We start from the raw sequence: 13,264 nt of genomic DNA, 5'->3' as shown, positions 1-13,264 counted from the left end.
GTTACACACGCCACATCTAATAGGTGTATTATTTTATGTATGACAAAGGTAGACGCCGGCCGATGTGGCCGAGCGGTTCTAGGCGCTTCAGTTTGGAACCGCACGACCACTACGGTCGCAGGTTCGAATCCTGCCTCGGGCATGGATGTGTGTGATGTCCTTAGGTTAGTTAGGTTTACGTCGTTCTAAGTTCTAGGGGACTCATGACCTCAGATGTTAAGTCCCATAGTGGTCAGAGCCATTTGAACCATTTTGAACAAAGGTAGACGGCTGTTTTTACTATTGTCCGTTTTATTTATGACTAAGCCTATTGGCATGCATGTAAAACGTGATAAGACTTCTGAAGAAGGACATTTTATATGGGTTGAAACTTTGTTCCAGAGCTTTTGACTTCTTCCTTCCGCAACTGGTGGCTGTTTTTATTCCATATATTTTCTTCTTTCCCTGTAACAAACGTCTTCTGCTGTGTTACATGGCTCAAAACGAATACTACTGAAAGTCTGATAATATCATAGTCATTAAGCACTTCTGGTCTACTTTACTGTAAACTTCTTTGTGTAAAACGAAAAGCTATGAAATTAACTAGCATCTTCTGCCGTATATATTTACAAACAACACCAAAAATGGTTCCATGTTCCAGTGTCTCATTATTTTCCCTCCTCGTAACTAATTAATCTGCTTCTAACAAATACAAATAAAATGAAAACAACTGAAGATCTGGAGATACAGTGCCATAGTTCGCCTACGTCAACTCACACGCCCTTAAGTGTTTATCAATGCAGTAAACTAAACCATTTGTTTTCTTTAAAACTTCAAATAACATTTTAAATTTAATGCAGAGATAAATGAGAATAAAACTCTAAATTCAGACAATGACTTTTAAACATTCAAGTCTACATCGAAATTCTCTTTGAAAAAGTTGCATGTTTCAGTCGATAGTTTTTTATCTGTTCAAGCTGGTGATGTTGTGCAGTCAAGTGTATGAAAAAATCTTCTTCGCTTTTTTTCTTTTGTTAATATGTAGAACACCGTCTGTCCCATTAACCAGTTGAGTGGATTTCTTTGAGCTTTTGGGAATAGGATTGAGTAGTTTACCCAGAGTGGTTGCACTGGCTGTAGTTCTTAGTACGTTTGCTACTTTATGTCCAATGTAGCACCATACTTCTTTTGTATTGACGCAGATAATTGTGTGTTCACTGTGTCGGGTCTGAGTTGTCCCTGTTCAGTAAGCGATTTTAATGCATTGGGAACTTAATAATTGTGTACCATACCACACGATGACAGGATATAGAAGTACCGGAATGACTAGCGAATTCTCCGTTCCGCCACGGGCCACTCACCGACAGTCTAGATATAAAGTTGTAACGTTCTCTGGCAGCACGCATCCAAAGTGAAAGTTAAAAGAACATTTCGATGTATAATGCTCACTGTAACATATAATTCATATGTATTTCTGTTAACTGAATGTCAAAAGGACACTTAATTTTGTGAGGAAAACGATAATTATGAATTTTGCTACTATAATGATTATTCAAAGAGTGTGAAATACTATCTGTGGCGGAGGATGTGAAAACCGCCACAGAAGAAACGATATGTAATTAAAAATGACAAAGACTGTACAAGAATTAGTTAAGATATAAATAGGCAATATATTGTAATAGAATCGCCTGTCTTCTGCACGGACTGAATGGAAGAGGATTTTATCCTGTGCATTCACGGGCGGAAGCAAGATGCAGCTTTTGTAAATTTTCATTCAAAAAAAGTGATATATTCTGAACATATCGTAAAGTGTATTTAAAAGTGGATAATTTTCATGAGAGCTTAGCAATATATATATATATAACTTAACAGCTGAGGTCATCAGTCCCCTAGAACTTAGAACTACTTAAACCTAACTAACCTAAGGACAATACACACATCCATGCCCGAGGCAGGATTCGAACCTGCGACCGTAGCGGTCGCGCGGTTCCCGACTGAAGTTCCTAGGACCGCTCGGCCACCACGGCCGGCTTCATATAGTAAAGATAGTCTTATGCTTCAAAGACAGTCGGAGTATATCCAGTTAAACAAAAAGCCACTGCAACGTGAAAATGTTTGCTAAGTTCGATGGACAATAATATTTTCATTCTTGCACAAACAGCTTTAGTACTTGAATAAAAGTAAAATTTGAATCATTATTTTTGAATATTCAAAGAAATTCATTTTTATTAATCTGCAATAGAATATTTCATACGTAAAGTAATAATCACAGATGAAAAATTTATTGCAACCTTTCATTTCTCATGTCCATCCATGTATATATGAAGTTCAATCTCAACGGTTTCCCAATGAAATTAAACGCAAAAAGTAACGAAAGATTAAAAGCAGACGGTCAACTCCCGAATAATTAAAACAGACAGAATCGCATTAAAAAGTTTACTGAAGAGAAACGAGTATCCCTTAGGCCAGCACGGAAATGTGTCAGACTGACTTGGTAACGGCCTCACCTGTATGTGTAGGGCCCGACCTCGTTGACACGCGGCCTCAAGTCCTTGCCCTCATACAGCTGCTGGGGGTTGCTGTAGTTTAAGACGTAGATCTTCATGAGTGGCTGCACCGGCGGCTTCTGCCACCACATGAACGCCTGCGTGTTGTTTTCCAGCACCACGCTCTGTAACAGTGCGTACCACGCACAAAGATTTAATCGTGAGTCATCCCCAACCATCTGCCGCAAATTTATTGATCGTACGCCAGTGCACATAGCCTCAAAACATACAAATATAAAATTGTATAACATATACATAGGTTGTTTTAAGATAGCGTTGCATTTTTCTATAGGAGTTACTATCGGTCAAAACAAGAAAAAAATTTCATACAATGATCCGTCCGGAAATCACTACCTGTTGGATATAGACTAATGTGTCTTCTCATCCCCATCTGCCTGTTAAGTAAAACTACATACTGTAGGCAGTATTGCGTGTGGTTACTTACGCATCCTGAAACATCCTTCAGCCTTTATTCGCAGTGAATCACTCGTTCTTTCAAACACACCTGGCTCCATTCGAGCAGTGCTTCAGACATTGATTATTTATGTTAATGATATTCAGTCCATAACAAACCATGCAACAGCTATCTTATATGCAGATGATACCACGTTAATACGCTACAATCCAAGCTATTCGAAGCTCGAGGTGGAATCCAATACTGCAGCAGGCTTAATTCTGCAATATTTTAACGAAAACAAACTAAAATTAAACACAAATAAATCTGTCTATATTGAATTTGATCTTGTGAGGCAAAAAACTCATGAAAACCAAATCTTAATGGGTGATGAATACATTAAAAAACAATACTCGACCAAATTTCTTGGCCTGACACTTGATGCAGTATTAAACTGGTCTGATCATGTGAATGATATTTGCAAAAAGCTATGTACTATCATATATGTCCTAAGAAAACTGACACCTTTTTGTGACATCACCACTTTGAGGCAAATATATTTTGCACTATTTGAATCCTATCTAAGCTATGGGATAGAGGTATGGGGATCCAGCAGTAAAGGTAATATGAAAAGTGTACTTATCTTACGAAAGAAGGAACTCAGAATTATGGGAAAGAAATGTGCCAAGGAGTCCTGCAGAAATTTGTTTAAAGACTTGAAAATACTAACTGTATGTGCTGAAGATAATCATTATGGCAGTAAACAGTAACAAAACACTTAATAAAGAAATACACAATCACAACACTAGAGGTAGAGAGAGACCCCACATCATCTCCCATAGAACAACACTTTATGAGAAAAGCCCTCACTATGCAGGCATAAAGCTACTGAATTGCTTGCAACCTAATATCTCCAAACTGCCCATTACAAAACTAAAAACGAAATTAAAATTATAGCTCCTAAACAATCCTGTATATTCAATAAATGAGTTTCTAGATTTAGTACACTCGTATGATGGAAGACTATCTATCTAAAAATATATGTAGTCTCAGACTGTGTCACAAACTGTAAACACTTGAATGTAAGATATGAATACTGTGTTACAAACTGTAGATTCCTTAATCTAAGTATGGCAATAACAAATTTTTTTATGTATAGTCCATATATGTAATTCTGTTCTCTCAACTAAATTTAGAAAAAGTTGTGTAGATAAAAGTGCCAGCCAATAATGTGTAACCCTAGTAAGAAGGCTCCGACTTATCCAGAAGACTGGAACAAAAAAAACATTTTTTGTAATCAGTTGATGTTGGATCAAGATAAATAAACAAACATTGGTAACACGCTCCTGTAACGTCTGCATATCGTCGATGGGTTGGGCGTGCGCTAATGCCTTTAAAAATTACCACAGCCAGAAATCCGACGGATTCGGCTCTGGTAGCCGAGGAGACCATGCTGCCGGACCTCTTCGGCCAATCCATCGACCACGAAACGTTGCGATGGAGCACAGTACTGTAAAAACATGAGTAACCTGTAATTGTTGCTTGTTTCCTTTGTCGTTCCTGCCTAACAATGACTCATTCTGTCCCTGAAAACTACCATTGTTTAACTTTCTGTTGCCTAATGGTTCCCAACAATTGCTGCAGCTTTATCTGAAACAAGCTGTCTGCATCATCACTATTACTTGCTAAATCGTGTTAAAAGAAGCGTAACCAAATACATCTCTGTCAACTTTTATTGTACACAAATGCCTTGCGATAACAAGTTGAAATTTTGCCACATATCATATTAAGGTCTACTTATGCAGTGTTTGAAATTTGGCTTGGATATCACTTGTCCCTTTTGTGCTACCACACTTAGAAAATCCATGTTTCTCAGATAATTTATCAAATTTTTGTATTTTCGTGTGCATGTAACTCTGTTTGTGTGACTGATATGGACGAGATGAGTTCTGTGTGTGTTTAGGCCACATTTAGCTTACCACAAAAAAACTGTACCCTTTTTGAGTGAATTATATTTGGCATAGAGGGGACCTACAATATATACCTTTTAACGTATTACATTTTTTAATCACATTTTGGAATTTTTTATTTTCCCTCAGAAATATGTTGTTGGTGTTTTGATTCATAGAGTGTGTTCTCTAAGTGGATGTTACTGGGTTGTAAGAATTTCACTGGACTGTGCAGAATAGTTCCAAAGCTATTAAGACCTGAAGTTAGGTCTGAAGATAGATTGCGGGTTGCAATTTTCGGGCCACGCCACCTTTTTTTACAAGCCATAATTCTGAAACTAATTGGCAGAGGAACTTAAAATTTTGTACATGAGTGTTCCACACTTGGTAGCATTGTTGTGCTAAATTTCAGCTAAATCTGAGACTATCAGCTGGAACATTTTCTCAAATTGGTTGAATTGACATGGAATGATCCAGTTGCTCGATCAGTAGAAAATGGGGTGGCGACCCGTCTTGCAGAAGCCACGAAAGTTACCTTCACTGCTGCCGTATTGATGCCCCTGCGGTCGAATAGTAAAAGACCTGTTTCCCACTTTCGATAAGTTCGCCGAACAGTAACATCCGTTTTCAGTTGGCGGCGATTCGCTACTCCATTCCACGGCCGCTCAGACAGGTCACTCATGCCTGTGCATAGTCAGTGCACTGTGTGTGTGAGCGGTGAGCTTGATACTGTATAATAGCAAGTGCTGGTGGCAGACGGTCATAAATTCTGTTTCCACAAGTGTCTCGTCGATGACGTTGGTGGATAAAGTGTACGAGGAGAACATGTAAGTGTTTTGCAAAATTAAATTATTTAAGCTGTATCGTCGGTTTTCAGTTGGACCACAATCATGAAGAGCATGACTCTTGTATATTAAACCGGCAGAGAGTTAGTAATTCTGTGAAGAGAAGAGGCTGAAGAAAATTTGTGTGAAGGCCCCTCCAAACTTATACACCTTGCGTTAGCTCTAACGGTGATACTGACACTCTCACAACTCAGGACTTGTTCCGAATAAGGAAAAATATTAATGGTACTCGATTACGCAACCTTTCGAAGCTGCCCAACAACTTACTGTGAATGACCCTGGAAAGAGAACTGTGGGTTTCTCATGCCAAAGCAGTTTGGATTTTTTGAAAGTGTAGAGAACTTCATTTATAGATGGGACCTTCAGGAGTTGCCCTAAGCTGTTCCATCAAATATTTGTAATTCACGGGGTAAATGAAAAAAAATTCTCATTTGTATTTTTTTTTGCTTCCAAACTAAAAAAATGAAACATGCAACGAAGCCTTGTCCTTGATAGCATATAACCCCAACCCGCACATTGTTGTTGTTGTTGTGGTCTTCAGTCCTGAGACTGGTTTGATGCAGCTCTCCAAGCTACTCTATCCTGTGCAAGCTTCTTCATTTCCCAGTACCTACTGCAGCCTACATCCTTCTGAATCTGCTTAGTGTATTCATCTCTTGGTCTCCCTTTACGATTTTTACCCTCCGCGATGCCCTCCAGTACTAAATTGGTGATCCCTTGATGCCTCAGAACATGTCCTACCAACCGATCCCTTCTTCTGGTCAAATTGTGCCACAAACTCCTCTTCTTTCCAATTCTATTCAATACCTCCTCATTAGTTATGTGATCTACCCATCCAATCTTCATCATTCTTCTGTAGCACCACACTTCGAAAGCTTCTATTCTCTTCATGTCTAAACTATTTATCGTCCATGTTTCACTTCCATACATGGCTACACTCCATACAAATACTTTCAGAAACGACTTCCGACACTTAAATCTATACTCGATGTTAACAAATTTCTCTTCTTCAGAAACGCTTTCCCGCACATTATATATGTTTATTTTGAGACGGCAGTTCACCAGGAAATTACTTGCATTTGACCTCAAACGAATATACAGGGCTGCAGATTTCATCTTGGGTAGACATGGTGGAGAAAGATCCAGTCATTGGGATTGCCAAATGATTTTAATTCAAAGGAATCTCAAATTGGAAGATTGAACTGCCCCTCCTGCCCCCTAGACAAATTGAAGATTGCTTCGTCGAAGACCTAACGTCCCGCAAACATAATAATCAACATCTGGATGATATTCTTCCAGACAGCGACCTCCCCCCAGATTGTGTGGGCCGACTTTAGTAGTGCGACGGTTGCCCAGAAAATAATGCACCGCTTTTTTTTCTCAGCTGAAAACAATGCTACGAATGCGAAACGTGATGTATGTATCATTTGAAGTCTCCTGAGTGAGTGCGCCAAGTTTCCGTCACTTCCGACAGATAGCATAGCTGCCAGGACAGTTTCAAAATGGCGTCTGTAGGGGATGTACGTTACAAGCAACGTGCCGTCATTGGATTTCTCACTGCAGAGAAAGAAACTGTGGGGAACATTTACAAATGCTTGTGCAAAGTCTATGGAGCATCTGCTGTCGACCAATGTACAGTTAGTTGCTGGGCACGGAGGGTGAGGTCATCAGAAGACGGTTCGGCGGTGCTCCACGATTTGCAGCGGTTGGGGAGACCATCCACGGCTGTCACACCTCACATGTTGCAGCAAGCTTCCACTTGTTATGGCCGTTAAAGGATGTCATTTGTGGAAGACATTTTGAGGACAATGAGGAGGTGATTGACACAGTGAAGCACTGGCTCCGTCACCAGGACCAGGATTGGTACTGACAGGGCATACACGCCCTTGTTTCGCCCTGGAGGAAGGTCATAGAAAGGGATGGAGATTACGTGAAAAAATATGATGTACAGATAAAACACCATTCTTTCGTGTGTGTAATTCTCATTACGTTCAATAAAGAATTGTTGAAGAAAAAAATGCGGTGCATTACTTTCTGGGCAACTCTCGAAGTCCTGAACGGACTATTAACTGCTGTGAGGCATTCCATTATAAACAGCGCTCAATTTTACTCCTCCCATCCCAACATATTCCACCTGTTACAGACATTAAAGGTTGTTGAAACTGAAACATACGTTACAATGAGAAGTGAGGAGAAAACTACTCCCAAAAAATGCAGAACAAATAAAACTACATGAAAGAACAATCAGAAAACTAATTTAACCATTACCCATTACGAATATCTTAAAAGCATCTGCTATAAGTTTTTCCTACCAACATTGCAACTTTGCTGGTACCGTACTTACATTATGCGAATATCAAACATTTTTAACCATTCCTACTGCATGTAAAACCTTTGTGTTCTGCCTTATGGCAGGTCTTGTCATGGGGGAAGCCTCGTCAGAAAGGTCCACCGCACGAGCGTCTAGGGAAGTGATTCCAGTGGTGGTTTCCCGTTGCCTTCCACTGATGATGATGAAATGATAATGAGTACAACACAACACCCTGTCCCTGAGCGGAGAAAATCTCCGACGCAGCCGGGAATCGAACCCGGGCCCCTTTGCGTATAAATGCAGTAACAGCTAATGGGAATCAAGAAGCTTGTTTCCGAATCAGTTTGGGGTAAGCCATTATCTTCTTACCGCGCAGAAATCGGCGATAAGCAGCACATGTTAATGTTTGATAAAGTGTGTGGTCCTAAGAGTATGTTACCGATAGCTTGTGCCCGTACATACTGAAGCGATCTTGATGCCTCGCCTTAGTGACCCGTCGAGGATTTTCACGTGCGCACTTGTGCGTGTTGTGGTACTTTACTGTGTCATCTATTGTGAATCCTGCCTCATTATAAATAAAATGCAGGCTGTGAACTGCAGATCTTCAGCAATCTGTTGTAGATGCTAATGGCGGAACTGTAATCGGGCGCCGGCCGCGGTGGCCGTGCGGTTCTAGGCGCTTCAGTCCGGAACCGCGAGACTGCTACGGTCGCAGGTTCGAATCCTGCCTGAGGCATGGATGTGTGTGATGTCCTTAGGTTGGTTAGGTTTAAGTAGTTCTAAGTACTAGGGGACTGATGACCTCAGATGTTAAGTCCCATAGTGCTCAGAGGCATTTGAACCATTTTCTTTTGTAATCGGGCAGGGTGATCTGGTGACGAACAGCTTGCACGTGTTGCATATTATAGGGGGGAAGCAACTGTTCGTATAGAACTACCACGCAAGAGTATGGTTGCTACCTACAGAACTCTAGTTCCTCGCACATCTGTTTCACTGTCAACTTCTACATGTCGCAACACGTGCTTCTCCATCTCTGGCGAGCAAACTGATTGAGCCCTGTCGCGGCCTGTTGATCCGGTTGCGAATCATTGTCTGCAGTTCGCCGAACAGCCCACTGAACACTCTTGCAGATGGGATGGCGCATTGTGGATATCGTTCGGCATACAGTTCACGGGTCTTGCGGTTTCTGCCATTGGCTAAGCCGTGACAGAATACCATGTCTGCCATTTCCCTCGTGGAATAGTAGGCTCCCATTGCCCTGTTTACAGCAAAGTTTGTTCACACTGCGCGGAATCACTGCGCTTGTTCCGGTAACATATTGTGAGGGCTGCACAACCTCAACTGTCTGACGCAGCAGATCGTTGAGCTGCTATGACTGGTATCAACGCCTGAAACAGTGTCCAGGAAATTATAGCCATTCAGACATGAGCTACGAACTGCAACAGTAAGACAGCCTACACATCACTCATCATAAGTGAAATTGTCCGTATCTCAACAGATATTGGTTTCCGAACATATTATACGAACTTCTACTCTAGTTTTAACCAATACTAGCTACTGTAGGGATATGTGAAACATTTTCAAACACTCTCTCTGGAAGTGAAGCAATTTTATATTAGATTTTTATGATCACTGTAGTCATCCAGGTAATGATAGAATCGACTGCAAATTTCTCATAGTTACTTGATATTCTTTGCACTTTTGCACTAATAGGTCTTCAGCTTGTCCATGGTCCTCACAGAAGACGCAGATATCGGTATACTTCACCTATGCCTCATGGAGGTGCACCTAGCACGACCTGTTCTTATTCTATTGAACTTTATCCAAGCGTTCCTTGGAATAATCATCTCCGAAAGTTCTTGCGTGATTCCTGCGATACCCAAGCACAAGCGACGCTGGACAGAAATTGCAAACGCAATTTACGGACATAGAGGGCTCCAACTCAACATGCGGCATCTCCGTGATGTCATCATGTCGCAGTTCAGTCAATCGAATACCGTCCTCTGGTGCATAAAAGTAGCAGCTTTGTCAGTTTCGCAACAGTCAGACTTAGGCCCTGACTACGATGATGGAGGAAGTCATCGAAAGCTTTGGATTTTATTCCAAATATGACACGGCAAGTTAACTGGGAACTTTTTACTCAACTGCCCCGTCGCCAAAGATTACGTAGCCAGTTCACTTGTGTATTTATTTTGTGTGGTATCTGTTCTGTTCTGAGTTGATGAAATGTTCCCACTTGAGAATTGCCTCACACTCCTCCTCGTTTACTACAAGACTGCTGTGCCCTTACAGCGAGAAGTAAAGACACGATCATGTTTCATCAAACCATAAGCTGTGCAGTTTACGTTCCAACAATGTTTCATGTTGAGAGTTTATGTACCGATAACTTGAGTAAGGGAGAGGCAACCAGCAAAACACTCACCTAAATTAATGAAAGCCACATCAGTTGCTAATAGGTACTTTATTAAGAATTTGACGTTGCTTCTTAACATCACAGTTTCCAGACCCACTTGAAACTAGTCTGACTGTAATGGCCGAAACCGATCGTGGACTTAACAAAGTACCTGTTAGCAACTGAAGCGGCGTTTCATTAAATGAATGCATCTGACGAATAGCACCAACCTCCGAACGTGGAGGAACTAATATTTTTCTAAGTAGATGATGAAAACAGGCATGAATCCACGTCTACAAACCATAATCATCGTCTGTCAACTTGATAGTTCAATGTGTTTGTTATGCATCCTATGAGACACACGCGGCAGATTCCATTCCATAACTACACATGACTTCTTATAGCCTTTTTTTAAAATAACAAGGGTCAATTACTATTAAACTTTTCCAATGTATTTCCAGCTATTAACTCGTTGACCAGTCAAGTGTGGCAGTAGAATATGGCAAAATTAAAGTCAAACTTTTAAATTTTGCGTTTATGGTCCACACTGGAGAAGCGTGCAAACATACCCGCTACTGTAATAAGCATCCCTGGCGTAGACGAACAAATGAGAATTGAAAACAAATAAGTCTCTAGGTCCGGATAGAATCCTTATTCGCCTTTTCAAAGAGTACTCTACGGCATTGGCCCCTTAGCTAGCTTGAATTTATCGCGAATCTCTCGCCCAGTGCAAAGTCCCAAGCATCTGGGAAAAAGTGCATGTGACCCCTGTATACAAGATGCGTAAAACAACAGACCCGCAAAATTACAGACCAATATCCTAAACATCGCTTTGCTGCAGAATTTTTGAACACACTTTGGGTTCGACAATAATTAATTTCCTGGAGACCGAAAAGCTTATGTCAACGAATGTACGAGTATATGGAATAGGTTCATAGATATGTGAGTGGCTCGAAGACTTATTAAGTAATAGAACTCAGTATGTTACCTTCGGCGGCGGGTGTTCATCAGGAATAATGATATTGTCAGGAGTGCCCCAGGGAAGTGTGACAGGACGGTTGCTATTTTCAATATACATAAATGATCTGGCAGAGAGGGTGGGCAGCAATCGGCGGTTGTTTACTGATGATGCTGTGGTGAACGGTAAGGTGTCGAAGTTGAGTGACTGTAGGAGGATACAGGATGATTTAGACAAAATTGGTAGTTGGTGTGACGAATGGCAGCCAGCTTTAAATGTAGAAAAAGTAAGTTAATGCGATGAGTACACAAAAACCGTAATGTTTGAATACAGCATTAGCAGTGTCCTATGAAAACAACAGTGTGTAAAGTAAGAATGAGCAAGAACTGTCTGGTGAATTCCAAGTATGGAGGGGACTACGACAGGGGGATGTGATCTCCACAATGCTACTTAATTTAGTTTTAGAAAAGGTGATGCGGCAAATGCCGATAAACCCAGGAGGGACAATACTTAATCGGCAAGTTCTAGTGGTAGCATATGCGGATGACGTAGGATTAAAGGTAAGGAATGTAAGGGCGCTAAAGGGGAACTACGATGCGTTAGAGGAAGCAGCAAGAGAAGTAGAGGTAAACATAAACAAAACAAAGTAGATGGTGATGGGGGAGCGCAATATAAACGAACAAAAGAATTCAGTAGTAATGAATGGGAAAGAATATGAAAGAGCGGAAACATTTAAATATTTGTAATAACGGAGGACAATAAAGTACCAGTAGAAATTCGATAAAGGATAGCGAGTGTAAATCGTTGCTATATTGCCTTGCAGAATGTATTTAATTCCAGGAATGTTAGTAGGAATACAAAAATCATAATATACACAACCATATTGAGACCTATAGTAGTATACGGATCAGAAGGCTGGGTATTGACATTAAAGGAGGAGAACTGGTTACTGAGATGGGAAAGAAAGATACTGAGAAGGATTTTTGGAGCAGTGAGAGAGGAAGATGGCTGAAGAGTATGGACAAATGTAGAACTACAAACACTTTTCGGACAGATGTTAAATTTAGGCAGGGAAGAATAAGATGGGCAGGACATGTACAGAGAATGCCAAAAACTCGGAGCGTCAAGAAAGTTTTCATGGGTAAACCTGACGGATGAAGGAGAAGAGGTAGACCCAGGAAAAGGTGGCTGGACGATATGGAAGAAGATCTAAAGACGATGGGGGTAAGAAATTGGAGAAGGAAGGCGATGGACAGAGAAGGATGGAGGCAGGTGATACAGGAGGGCTGTAGAGTTCTGCTTGATGCAGTCACGTTGTTTAAATATCTGGGATCAAAGTTACAAAGAAATATGAAATGGATAGAGCATGTGAGGATTCTGGTAGGAAAGGCGAATGGTCGACTTCGGTTTATTGGGAGAATTTTAGGATAGTGTTGGTCATCAGTAAAGGAGGCCGGATATAGGACGCTAGTGCGACCTATTCTTGAGTATTATTCGAGTGTCTGGGATCCCCATCAGATCGGATTAAAGGAAGACATCGAAGCTATTCAAACGCTGACTCCTATATTTATTACCGGCAGGTTCGAACAACAAGCGAGTATTACGGAGATGCTTCGGCAACTCAAATGGGAATCCTTGTAGGAAACGTGATGTTCTTTTCGAGGAATACTACTGAGAAAATTTAGAGAACTGGCATTTGAAGCTAACTGCAAAACGATGCTACTGCAGACAACGTACATTTCGCCTAAGGACCACGAAGATAAGACATGAGAAATTAGGGCCCATACGGAGGCATAAAAATAGTAGTTTTTCCCTCACTCTATTTGCGAATGGAAGAGGTGAGGAAATGACTAATAGTTGTGTAGAGTAACAGCCACCATGCACTGTACG

At 40.9% G+C, this 13,264-nt stretch overlaps 1 protein-coding gene across 1 annotated transcript in view; it reads right to left on the bottom strand.

Moving 5' to 3' along the window:
- LOC124711197 (lysosome membrane protein 2-like) overlaps positions 1 to 13,264 on the bottom strand; it is a 222,793-nt gene that overhangs the window by 88,089 nt on the left and 121,440 nt on the right. The window contains exon 3 of the mRNA XM_047241127.1: positions 2,487 to 2,650. Within this exon, the coding sequence (XP_047097083.1) occupies positions 2,487 to 2,650 (164 nt within the window). The remainder of the gene's footprint in view (positions 1 to 2,486; positions 2,651 to 13,264) is intronic.

The sequence above is a fragment of the Schistocerca piceifrons genome, chromosome 8 (assembly GCF_021461385.2).
Source record: "Schistocerca piceifrons isolate TAMUIC-IGC-003096 chromosome 8, iqSchPice1.1, whole genome shotgun sequence".
Classification (NCBI taxonomy): Eukaryota; Metazoa; Arthropoda; class Insecta; order Orthoptera; family Acrididae; genus Schistocerca; species Schistocerca piceifrons.
This window is presented reverse-complemented; position numbering and strand designations above follow the sequence as displayed.